General features: G+C 44.1%; 1 protein-coding gene across 4 annotated transcripts in view; it reads left to right on the top strand.

Annotated features, from left to right (window-relative positions):
* Positions 1 to 7,526, top strand: part of Slco5a1 (solute carrier organic anion transporter family member 5A1) — a 200,230-nt gene extending 192,704 nt beyond the window's left edge. For all 4 annotated transcript variants that reach the window (XM_076924350.1, XM_076924353.1, XM_076924351.1 and 1 more), the window contains one exon: positions 1,531 to 7,526. In XM_076924350.1, the coding sequence (XP_076780465.1) occupies positions 1,531 to 1,991 (461 nt within the window). In that variant the 3' untranslated portion in view covers positions 1,992 to 7,526. The remainder of the gene's footprint in view (positions 1 to 1,530) is intronic.
* The last annotated feature ends 5,563 nt before the right edge of the window (positions 7,527 to 13,089 follow it).

Below are 13,089 nucleotides of genomic sequence, written 5' to 3' on the forward strand. Positions count from 1 at the left end.
GCCTTGAACCTTGTTTAAAGGGCTTCTAAGAAACATTAACTTTTTTTTTTTTTTCGGTAAATGAGATCAGATGGTGGTTTTGAAGTTCACTGGATGGGGTTATAGACCAATAATCAAAATTATAGATCACACGATTGAAAAACCTCACTAGACCCGATCACCATGGAGTTAAGACATGTTTTGATTATAAACAAGGTCAGGGTCTTCTTCTCCGTGATATTCTCAATAACAAACAATAGCAGGTGTATAGCTGAGAAAACTGGAGGGTCCTTTACATGCAGGCCTTCAGCATGCTTTATTCCTGTTATTTTAACATTCTTTTTTTGAAACACCTCTTTAAAAAGGAATATTGTCTTTATGAAGGCAATCATCATAGTGAATTTTGTTAATTATATTGAGATTCTCTCTCTGTCTCTCTGTCTCTCTCTCTGTCTCTGTCTCTCTCTGTCTCTCTCTGTCTCTCTCTCTCTCTCTCTCTCTCTCTCTCTCTTTCTCTCTCTCTCTCTCTCTCTCTCTCTCTCTCTCTCTCTCTCTCTCTCTCTCTCTGTGTGTGTGTGTGTGTGTGTGTGTAGCTGTTGGTAGTGTGGGACTTTTGTTGAGGTCAGAGGTTGACATTTGGTTATCTTCCTTAATTGTTTCTCATTATTCATTTATATATTTATTGTTACTGGATCTCACTGGATATTTCCAACTGGCCTGAAACTCACTATGTAGACCAGGCTGGCTTTGGGCTCACAGAGCTCTTGCCTCTACCTTCAGAGTCCAGTGATTAAATATGTACACCTCCACCCCTGGCTCTACTTTAGTTTTTGAGACAAGGTTTCCCTGATCCCGGGCTAGTCTGAACATTTTGGCTATGTTGACTGGCCAGGGAGCCCGAGGGTTCCTCAGCTCTGGAGTTACAGACACGTGCTGCTGTGACCATGTGGGTTCTCAGAATCTTCGTGCTGATCCTCACAGACACAGAACAAGCACTTTATCCATAAAGCCACTTCCCCAGCTATTTGTTGTAAAAATTTTGACTTACAGCTTCAAGAGACTTAGACCAGCCCCTTTCTGTTCCCTGGTCCCCTTAATGTTCCGTCTTTCTGTCCTGCTCCAGTCTGACTAAAGGGTATCAAGATCCAATGTTAAGTTTGAAAAGATTTGGTGTTTGCATTTTGGGCAATAGGCAGTTCTTTCAACTCAACTAAAGTCTCATTGTGATAACTTTATCAAGTGTCCAATGTAAGGACCTGGTACCCAGAGGAGGCAGTAGCTACGTTTTTTTTTTTTGTTTTTTTTTTTTGTTTTTTTTTTGTCGTCAACTTAAAAAGCACTAAGACATTCTGAATTGTAAAGTGGAAGATGCTAAGTCTTTGCTGTTTATTTTCATGAGTAAATTGCAATTAGATGAAAATGTCTTTAACAAAATCCAATTAAACAAAAGTCATTCTCTTGGCATTGACAAGCAGCTTGCTTATTACAAATGTGTCTTCTCTGACGGGATGTGCTATATCTTTGTGTTTCTCTTTCTCCCCATGACTGCAGCATACATTCCTACTCCGATTTACTTTGGAGCTGTGATTGACACCACCTGTATGCTCTGGCAGCAGGAATGCGGGGTGCAGGGCTCTTGCTGGGAGTACAACGTGACGTCATTTCGTTTTGTCTACTTTGGCTTGGCTGCTGGCCTCAAGTTTGTTGGCTTTATTTTTATTTTCCTGGCCTGGTACTCTATCAAGTACAAAGAGGACGGATTGCAGAGGCGGAGGTGCAGAGAATTCCCTCTGAGTACTGTGACTGAGCAAGTGGGCCGGCCCAGCAAAGCTGAGAAATACTCCTGGGCTACATCATGCCCAGCCTTCAGCACCCAGGGGGAATTCCATGAAGAAACTGCTCTGCAAAAGGGATTCCCGTGCTCCACACAGACATATCCTGGACCTTTCTCAGAAGCAATAAGTTCCTCTGTGGACCCTGGGCTGGAGGAGAGCCCTGATGCTGCTCTGTAGGGTCCCTGCTACAGCCTGGAGAAGGAAGATGTGTCTTATTGGTTGAGTTGAGTATGGCAAGTTGAGAAACACCTGTGCCTTCTTTCTTTTTTTAAACCTCCACAGACACAATCCTCAAACCAACAAAACTCAGTCTACACAGCCACTGTTGCTGAGGGCTGGATACCTCAACAAGACTGACAGCCTTTCCCCTCTTTTCTCCAGGGAGGAGCTTAGCTAGATCTGTCGTCATGTCTGCTAGGTTCACTTTATGCTCATGCTCCCGTTTGGTAGAAGCCTGAGACCCATGGTTGACCATGGGAAAGGCTATGACCACACATATCATTAGCGTATACTCCAGATAAAGGTGAGCTTGACCAGGACTTTGCATTTGCAAGCCAGAGTTTTTAGATTTGAACACCTACTGTGAGTTCTGCAGCAAAGCACAACTGAATTTGCCTCAACTATGCAATTTGATTGGGAATACAAAAATGTGGCGTGTTCCTTTGGCTTTCAGAGAATAAAGCAGATATGTTTTTCATAAGTGGAAGCTGAATGTTCCCTAAAGCACTGTTAATTGCAGTTTAAGCCATAACACACTTATCAATCAGGTAGAAAATTTCAAATGCTTCAAAGCACTGTATTCTGCAATGGAAGGATTCCTTAAGATGTATTTTCTCTTAGTCTGTTTACTCCATCTCAAGGTAGATTAAGAGGCTGCTGAACCATACATCCGAGAGCCTGAATATGTAAACCACAGTATTCTTTCATAAGGGGCTTTAAAACTAGTATGCTAGACAGTATGGCTAGAAACTATAATTTGAGATGCATCATAAGGAAGGAAATGATGGCCTTCATATCTGAGGAATCAGCTCTTAAGGGCCCACTAAGACTAGGGAAGAGTTACTACCACTTTGACATTCAAAGTAGCTGATACAGAAAGCCCCAAAGTAAGATCGAGTCCCAACCAGGGCATCTCACTTATGTCTCTAACACGCTGGCAAGTCTCTACTGATTTGTTTTTTGTTCGTTTAGAAAGTGGTCATGGTTGCCTTAGAAAATAAATAATTCAGTCAGGAAAGCTGTACCTAGGATACAAAAATCACTGCACAGAGGATGGGAAATTTGTCAGCCGAACATGGAATATGATCATACTTTAAATAATGGGTTAATGTAAAACTAGCTAGTACTATACAGAGAAACTCTGTCTCGAAAAACCAAAAAAAAAAAAAAAAAAAAAAAGCAGCTAGCTAGTCTACCATATTGAACCCTGTGTTCTCAAAGCTAGCATCATTTCACGGTGCCCTTTGCATCTCTGTTCTCTTATCCTCCCTTCGGTGGCTCTGAGGCAGGATAATTCCCTTCCTAAGGCACTTTGGGTCCATCGGCAGCTTTTCAGCATTGTCTCTCGGCTTCAGTGCTGCTTGGGACGCTTTCTGTATGGTTCTTAAGATGGAGGCCTCTTGGCAAGCCTTTGTGAATTGACAGTTGGTAACTCCTGGGATCTGGCTGCAACGGACCGAGACATCCAATGTGCCATAAAATTGTGGCCCCTCTGTCAAGAACCTCATGTCATGTAAGGTGACCTCAGAAAATGTTTTCCTCATCTGGAAGAGAGGTGGCTGGCGGATGGGCCGTGATTCAGACATCTACATTCTTGGCAGACCACACAGGTAGAGTTGTGTGTGTTCTTAAGACAGTTCCTGGGTATAGGATTGAATTACTGTCCATGAAGGAAGCCCACTAGTCAAGTGGTTTTTTTCTGAGTTCATGTAGTTTGTGGAGGAGGAATTCACCCTTAGATTGGGTAATGTCTATAAGAGACAAAGCTAGTGCCTAGGTGAGAAGAACTTTGCTTTGATTCCTGGGCTTAGCTGCCATAAAGGTGGGGTCTTGTTTAGCTGTGATAGATTGTGAATGCTGTGTGTCAGATTCTGACCAGTGTAACAGACATGAGAGGTTTCATAAAGTAGTGCAGATTGGCCTACGGTGTACTCTTGGGACTTGGTGTCCCTTGTTGGCCTCCGTGGGTGATTGTCATTCTTTAGGAAGGGCTAGTGATTGTCCTTTGGTGTTGATGCTAAGCTGTGTAAGTTGTAGAGAGGTGGTGCTTTCTTAATTTTATTTCTGTGATAATTAAGATATTACATTAAGAGACTTCTGGTGGAATTGGTGCTGTTTTGGTACTAAGATTGATGGGCTCACCAAGAGTAATTAGAAAGCTTCTGGTCCCCTTCTCTACCTTGAATTCAGTCCAGCAATTGCTGACTGGGCACTGGTTATGTGTTGATAGCATTCACTGCTTCATGAAATCCTTTGGGATGCTGAAGTCAGAACTCAAAGACATTGACCTAGGATGTGTACTACAGTATGCAAATATTAAATATTCATATTAGGTAACATTAATTAATATTAATGTGCTGGTGGTGACTATAGAGTAAGTCCTGAGAATCATGAGGGAATGAAGTTCTGTATCAATTAAAGATTGCTCCCCAGATGTTTTGGGCTCTGGTAGCATCATCTGAACATCACTTAGCCAGTGAGTGACTATTTCATAGGTAGTACCATTCAATCGTACACATAGAAGAGGTCTTCTGTTTCTAGTAAACTGGTTGTTTTACTTGTAGTCGCAGCTCTTAAGAGAGCAGAGGCTTTGAATTACTTGTCTCAACAAAAGGGCAAATTGTACTTGTATCATCTCTATAAATTAATGTGTTGTTTGGCTTTAATATGCAAATGTGATATGCAGCTCATTGACTTATGAACTCCGAAGGGCTGAGGGAGGAGGTGGCAGAGAACCTTCTTTTGATTTTCTTCCTTAGTACGAGGGTCTTGTGTCAGGGAAGTGGAGTTACTGATTGAAAATGGTCAAACGTCATTTGGAACACCGTGGGGGATGGGGAGAAAGAGAACATTTGTCGAGGTGACTCTCTGCAGAATGGTTTGCCAACATTTGACATCCACTGCATTTCCTGGGTTAAGAGCAAGAAAGCACGGTTTCCTTCCGTGGTGAAGGACAGCTCGGGACCTTGCATATGACCTAAGCGTATGCTTCTTCTCCCCGCAGCAGCACCCCAGCCTTCTCTGGAGAGGAGTTTTGTTTGTTTGTTTAAAAAACAGATTTAAACCCTAGACTCAGAAAGTTAAAGCCAGTTCTTTAGGGTGGCTCAGAGTAACAGTGACAGGGGTTGGGAGATGTATCCACTGTAAAATAAGTTAGCACCTATCACTTTTTGATGCATTGTTGTTTTTGAGGTTATAGAGACATTCTTCAGAGTACAGACATTTCCATGTATGACTAGAAGAAACATAGCACATACCTGTGGGAGCCATCCACACTTCATGTTTAACTAGATTTTTCAAAGTAAATGTTATTTATGTAGCCAAGTATACTATTAAAATCATCTGTTATGACTTACCTCAACTTTTTATTTATAGGTTGAGTTTAATAGAGAACACATCCAGTTTGGGTATTAAGAAGGATCTTTGCAGAATTTCCTAAAGTGAAATTTAATGAAGAAAAGGTTCATTCTGATTGGTTGTATCTGAGCTTTGGGGGTTTCAGGTGTATTATTTCCTTATTTTTCTCCTGTCAGTAGATGAATATTTCTGCTAACTTGTAGATAGTCATAGATTTTCAGATTCTTAGTGAAAATTTTAAAAGAACACAGGAAATAGACTCCAAGCCACAGACCCTGTCTGTCACCTCAAGTGACTGTGACGGTAAACTGCATCTTTGCACTCAGGGAAGCCAGCCCCCCCTCCCCACAGGAGTTGATAGAATGGGGCTCCCAGAGGGCTTAGAAATCCTCTTCTACCAACCATTCGAAATGTCTGTCTGGTCCACAGTGCTGGCTCACAGTGTTTGATGAACTTCTAGCCAGAAAGTGTCGTCTTTGTTTGTTTTGGTTTTGAAGCTGCTTTATAGAACCCTGTATGCACCAAGGATGTGCACCAAGGAACATCATCACCATGTGGAGGGACCCAAAGCCCCACGGGAACTCTCCCATCGCTCTGTAGCAAGGCAAGCACTTGCCTAAGGTGCTAGCTGATAATACCTTGTGATGATCTCTCTCTCTCTCTCTCTCTCTCTCTCTCTCTCTCTCTCTCTCTCTCTCTCTCTCTCTCTGTCTGTCTCTCTCTCGCTCTCTCTATCTCTCTCTCTCTCTCTCTCTGTGTGTGTGTGTGTGTGTCCACCCATGTCCTAGAGGTGCAGAACATGTTGCTACTTAGGTACATGGTGAGTATTCTATGTAGCAGGTAGAAACCAGAATGTTGTAAGCCCCAGAATAGCCTAGAAGCCAGACTCACTAATTCTGTTCTACAGACTTGTGAGTAGTTTTCTACGGTCGGGGAGGGAGTGGCAGGTGAGGCTGGTGGCCTGGTGTACTTTATTTATCATTTCTCTCTGCTGTCATCTTTAATGGTCGTCTGTGGTCTACTGTGCTGTCGAAAGTAAAGACGATGCTGCCGGCATTGTCTGTCCCAGACTTCCTGTTGTGTTTCAACCAGATTTGTGTTTGTTCGAAGAGGTTTAATTTAAGCAGTCAATTGGTACTCAGCCTTAAGGAGGGTCAAAGGTGACCAGAAGCTCACCGTATTGCTGTTGGCTTTGGCAACATTGAATATAAAATGCCTTGGTGCTAAAGTGTTTGTAGACGCATGTTCCTCTGTAAAGTCAGTGTTTCAGTGCTTTGGGTTTGGAAACCTGGGAATTTCCATGAGAGAACAAGCCCCTTTGACCTCATTTCCACAGTCCAGAAACTCTATACTGGAAAACTGAGAAGTGTACAGGAGAATCCTTTTCTACGCAAAAGTCAGTGCTTTTGATATTTAGTTTAGCAAGAATAAGCAGATTCTGAAAATAATTTCAGAGAGATAAAAAGCATATTTAGATAATCTTATATCGTATACAGAAAGTTTCAAGCCGTGCACAAGCTGCTGTTTAGCCTTGGGCTTGATGCTGTTCACTTTGATTGGCAGTCTACTCTGTGTGTCGAAAATGAAGAAACTAATGTTATTGAGAGAAAAAGTAATGGTAAGGATGGATTAAACTAAATGGAGGAGTAAGACTCGACACTGGCCATTTGTCTTTGAATATATACCTCTACCCCAAACCCAAATGTTAACCTAGGAGCATGAAGCCCAAGGCCAGCCTTTAACTTTGTAGAGTAAGGAAATGTGAAACTGTCAGCCTGGTATTAGGGTATCTGTGGAGTGTGCGTGCGTGCGTGCGTGCGTGCGTGCGTGCGTGCGTGCGTGCGTGTGTGTGTGTGTGTGTGTGTGTGTCCGCGCGCGCGCATGCGCTCGTGTGCACACACATGTATGTGTGTGTATCCGTGTCTTTCTGCCTGTGTGTCTATGCGTTTCTCTGTAGAGGCATGTTTGTGATGAAAGGCTGCTTTGAGTTATAATGTAAAGTTTGATTTTTGTGAATTTTAGAGCAAATATTTATTTGGAGACCTGCTATGGTAAAGTAAGGGCCATATGACTTATCTCTTTATGTTTAATGAAACTGATTGTCAAAGGACTAATAAACCTGGGTTTACAACATCATGAATACTTGATCACTGAAAATTAAGGAAAAAAAGTTGAAAAAAAATAATAAAGTGTGTTGGATTAAAATTTGGTTGTCTCTAGATTTTTGTTGTTTGACATGAAGCAATGGCACCAGAGTGACCCATACGTCAGCCTGACGCTGAGTGTATCTACAGGCAGAGTGTTCTGTGTAGAAATTGTCCTGACTACAGCTTAAAGAATATATTGCAGCACACTGTTTTCATGAACTTCCTAAGAGATTTCTTTTAGACAGTTTATCATTTAATCAAAGTCAACAGACTTTTAGAGTGCAGAACCCTATCCTCAATGTGGCTTGATAGAGGGCGCTTACCCGTTCCTCTCAGTGACTTCACAGCACTCGGAATTCTTATCTATACTTCGGAGTCCAATACGGCTTTGTTGCACAAGTCCCTCAGGGATGGAAAGCCAGAGGCCCCATTTTAAACCTGCACCATGAGGAACTTTTTTTTTTTAATTGGATATTTTCTTTATTTACATTTCAAATGTTATCCCCTTTCCTGGTCCCCCACCCTGAAACTGCCTATGCCATCCCCCATTCCCCCCCCCCCCGCTTCTATTAGGGTGTGCCCCTACCCACCCACCCACTCCCACTTCCCTGCCCTTGAATTCCCCTACACTGGGGCATCGAGTCTTCACAGGATCAAGGACTTATCTTCCTGTTGATGGCCAACAGGCTATCCTCTGCTACATATGTGGCTAGAGCCGTGGGTCCCTCCGTGTGTACTCTTTGGTTGCTGGTCTAGTCCCTGGGAGCTCTGGGGGGGGGGTCTGGCAGGTTGGTACTGTTGCTCCCCCCACGGGGCTGCAAACCCCCTCAGCTCCTTCAGTCTTTTCTTTAACTCCTCACTGGGGACCCCATGCTCAATCCAATGGTTGGTTACAAGCATTCACCTCTGTATATGTCAGGCTCTGACAGAGCTTCTCAGGAGACAGCTATATCAGGTTCCTGTCAGCAAGCACTTCTTGGCATCCACAATAGTGTCTGGGTCTGGTGTTTGCAGATGGGATGGATCCCCAGGTGGGGCAGTGTCTGGATGGCCCCTTCTTCAGTCTCTGCCCTACACTTTGTCTCGGTATTTGCTCCTGTGGGTGTTTTGTTTGCCCTTCTAAGAAGGACTGATGCACCCACACTTTGGTCTTCCTTCTTGAGCTTCATGTGGTCTTTGAGCTGTATCTTGGGTATTCTGAGCTTTTGGGCTAATATCTACTTGAACGTTTACTGCTGTTCTCAGTTTCTGGGTTAAGACAAGAAGAGTCCAAGAAAATGGTTTACCTGAAAGTAATACTCACTGGCCTCTGCCAGTAGATGGAGTTAGTCCAGGTTTGCCCAACTTCCTGGCCTCCAGGAAAGAGGATAGGAGGTAAGGTTAGCTCTTCTGTTTGTTGTTACCACAGAGTTGGCTCTGCTGAGTGATTTGCAAAGGTGCCCGGCTTGTTCTTCTACAAGATTTGCAAATACCAAGAGAGCTTCAAGCAAATGAGTTCCCACCGTGAGATTATCAAGCCTCTGCCAACAAATGAGTCAAAAGGCCCACTCCAAGCCTGCTTCCAAATGACAAGCCCACCCTTTGTTAGAAACATAGTCTGGAGTCAGTCTCTGAAACAGAATCTGTGCTCAGACTTCACCTGGGTAGAAGAAGCACTGGAACTTTAAGAAAAAAAATATGTTACACGTCTTAAAATTTTTCCACCCCACATAATCACTGCATTAGGGCCCCATATAACATTTCAGGGCATAGACATGCCATTGGTTTGTCCTTCACTGCTAACACTGGTTCTTTGTATTGGGGATATCCAAACGCATTTCTATCAGGTATTTGAGATCTACAGTCAAGTGTCAAATAGATGCCCTTCCTCACCACAGAAAGTTCAAGGTTGTTCCTCTTAAGCATCACCTCTTCACCCTCCCCTGCCCCGCACCCGTCCCAGCCTCTGCTCATCCCCAATGGGTGCTCTACTTTTATCAGACTAAAACTCTGAGCTTCCACATATGTGTGAGAGCATGTGCTAGCCATCTCTGTGTCTGACGCACGATCACACTTAACACACCGTCCTCCTAGTCCACCAAATAGTGGGTTGACATGCCTCTCCTGACTCACAGGCATTTTCCTGAATGCACTGGCACCTGAAACTTCTGGGTGAGAAGGCAGAAGGCGAAAGAGACAGAAACAGTGGCAGGAGTCACAGGCTAGATATATTAGTCTGTAGATATATTTAGTCTGCTTTGAGCATGCTCACTGGAAAGAAGATGACTGTTCCATTTCACGCCCCCCTTACACACCTCATGGCATGCTGAGAGGGTCACAATGGCCCCAGTACCTTGGCTGGTGTATGAATGAGTGTGTGTGTGTGTGTGTGTGTGTGTGTGTGTGTGTGTGTGTGCCGCTGGGAGAGCCTGGCTTCCTGCATTGCAGTCATCAGGAAAACCATTCACTTGGAAGTGAAGACTGCTGCCTCACTACTGGGTTTCCTAGCCAGAAAACAGGAGAACTTCCCAAACTCACGGCTATGGAATCTGTACCCTCACTTGCTCTCCCAACCCAACAAAGCTGGTTTGAGGAACCAGTTTGCTTCTAGAAGAATTTAGCATCTTAAAAATGGCTATGGTATGTGCAGAGTAAGGTAGTAGGCTTTCTCCCAGTTGCTTACATCTTCTGTAACGTGAACACACACACACACACACACACACACACACACACACACATGGCTTTAAGGAATGAGCAGTAGAAAGAGTTATAGACTTTGGTAACTTCATTTCCTTGCTTTAACCCCAGCCTTGTGGTTTTAAGTGTTATTGAAAAAGCATCTAGTTTCTTTCGTTCTTTGTAAAATTGCCAGTGAAGCAGAGATGGTGTCCATGGTTTCAGCACATATGAGGCGAAGACATGCTTTTAATTGCAGATCATAGCAGAACCGTGGAGATGGATATTCCTTGCTCACCTTCGAGTTTAAGAGCCAGCATTTGGCACAGTTCCAACTAATGATAGCAACACAAAACAGCAGAGAGCCAAAATGGCACTTGGGTCTACTGTAATGACTGAGGTCTCAGGCACACTTGCCACAGATCAAGATATGTTCTTGTCAAATGCAATACAGGAGAGCAAGCATGAGCAAACTGCAGTGTATGGAAGTGACGTCTTTAGCTGTGCTCAAGCGCCACCTAGTGTTCATTATGAAAAGCACATGCTCTATTTCTATGCTCCTGAGGATGGAAAGTCCAGGACCTGTTTTCTTCTGTGGACAGCTACTAGAATTGACTAGTTCTACTCAATCTTTGAACCGGATTTGTTGGGCTTATGGAGGCAGGGGAGGGAGGGAGGGTTCAGATTCCAAACCTGAGGGTTCGGGAAGTTTTCTGGTACGAGGACTAGGAGACCCAGTAGAAAGCGGTACTTTTGGTCATAGTTCACATAACAGCTTAAAAACCCTTAGCTGTCTGTCTCTGTGTCATGTCTCTACTCCCTAACTGCAAGAGTCAAAATTTAAAGGTCATTCTCTCTACTTGCATGTACAGTGTCATGTGTGTCTTGACAGCCCAAGATACTGTGCTGGAAACGTCCTCAGCAGCAGAGCGTAGGGGAGGCTTGAGCAAGCTCACAGTAGAATGTTTCTTGAGTGTGGGAAGGGCTGGGAATTGGGAGGAACCACAGGTGGCCCTTAGAGGATAGTTCCTAACAACAGCCTTTGGGTCACAGAGCCCTCAAAGACCCATAGTGGAGCATGTTTTGTTTGGGGACCTTACTTGACATCCAAGAATGAACTGTCTACTAAAATAAACTTTGTAAACACCCAACAAAATTTGACTCTATTGGGAAACTGAACAGAGGTCACACCCCCAGCCCTGCCCATTTCCTATTATAGAGAAGACCAAGATGGCCTCAGTTATAGTTTGAGAGTGGTTGGTGGGTTTTTGACTCAGATGCCAACATGTGTTCAACTGGCAGCTGGCAGGAGAAGCCAGCTGGCATGGGTCTTTGAAGGCCACAGGTGCTCAGTGGAGAATCCTGGCATCTCCCCAGGGCAGTCTGGGACAAGAAAGCACATCTGCTGAGTACTTTGCCACTGCTAATCCAAAGCCCTTGTTTGTTTCTGTAAACAGTTGTCTTAGAGAGGTTTGTGGGCTTTTAGAGAGCTTTCCTAAGCTCACAATAATTATAAACATTAGAGTTCAAAATGACTTTAGGGTGGCTTGCTTGTTTGTTTTCTAAGCAGGATCCCTCAGTCTCACTGTGAAGTTGAGGAAGACCTTCAATGTCTGCTCTTCCTGCCTCCACCTCCAAGAGCTTGGACTGTGGGTTCTCACTGCCACATCAGTTGGGCAGCACTGGACATCCACCCCAAAGTCTGTGTGTGCGAGCCACACATCCTGGCACCTAACTACATCCCCAGGATGGCTTAGGTCTCCCCTAATGTCATGATCACTCTTTTTCTTACCAAACAGCTTTATCTAGTGGGGTCACACTACTCTTTTTTTCTCCTCCCTGACCATGTGTATGTGTTTCGTGAATGCTTGTGCGATGCATACACGTCTGTTTAAACGGAAGAAGCATAGAATAGCTGGTCCTCTTCGTCTTCTAAGTCCATGGCAAGCAGAGGCTGAACCACGGAGGTCATCTCAGTCCTTTGTGAGGTCATCTTCTTCACAGATCAAAAGATATCCCTGGGCAGGCAGTCTCTAAGGGTTCTTCCATCTCTTGAAAGAGGTTTGAAACATAGCTGTGCAAACATACACCCTATTTGCATGGGGTAGACTGCATAAATATTGACTGAATTGTGTTGAAGCAGAGTCAACATGTAAATGCACAGGGAGGAGGAAGAGGAAGAAGAGGAGGAGGAAGAGGCAGAGAAGGAAGAGGAAGAGGAGGAGGAAGAGGAGGAGGAGGAAGAAGAGAAGGAAGAGGATGAGAAAGAAGAAGAGGAGGAAGAGAAGGAGGAGAAGATGATGATACTGCAGTGTCTCTATCACATGTGGAAATTTTAAAAGGAGGCTGCTGGGAAGAAGGATGACCACTGAATTCCGGAAGGTCACATAGACAAAGTGGAGGCAGAGGGAGATCTGGCCAGGGCATTAGTGAGTGGAACTCCACACCAACTCCCTTTCATATACACAAATTACTTGAAGGCCATTTCAGGAGATTTTTCACAAAAGGATTTGGGATTTGTCAGTGTCAAATATGTCAGGTCTTGTTGGGCGGTTAGGCTTGCCTCAAAGCTCATAGCTCCTTCCGAACTCTAAGGTGCTGTTCATGGGTGGAACTTTTTGATTTTTTTCACCGTGGTGAAGTTGGAGCTTTGGGCCCTTTGCAGCCTTCTCGGGTTGTGTCCAGAGATGCTCTGCCTCTTCCTCCTGAACTGTGATGAGGCAAATTCAGAAAGGCACTAACCTGGGAATGGCCTACAATGCGTGGATTCTGGGGGCAGTGTGACAAGTACTCTTACCACTAAGTCTCGCCTTACAGGTGAGACTTAGACTCCAGCTAACTTGTAAGTAATGTGTGACCCCAAATGCTGGATTAAATTCATTTCTCTGAAACCGGTA

The sequence above is a fragment of the Arvicanthis niloticus genome, chromosome 25, assembly GCF_011762505.2.
Source record: "Arvicanthis niloticus isolate mArvNil1 chromosome 25, mArvNil1.pat.X, whole genome shotgun sequence".
Classification (NCBI taxonomy): domain Eukaryota; kingdom Metazoa; phylum Chordata; class Mammalia; order Rodentia; family Muridae; genus Arvicanthis; species Arvicanthis niloticus.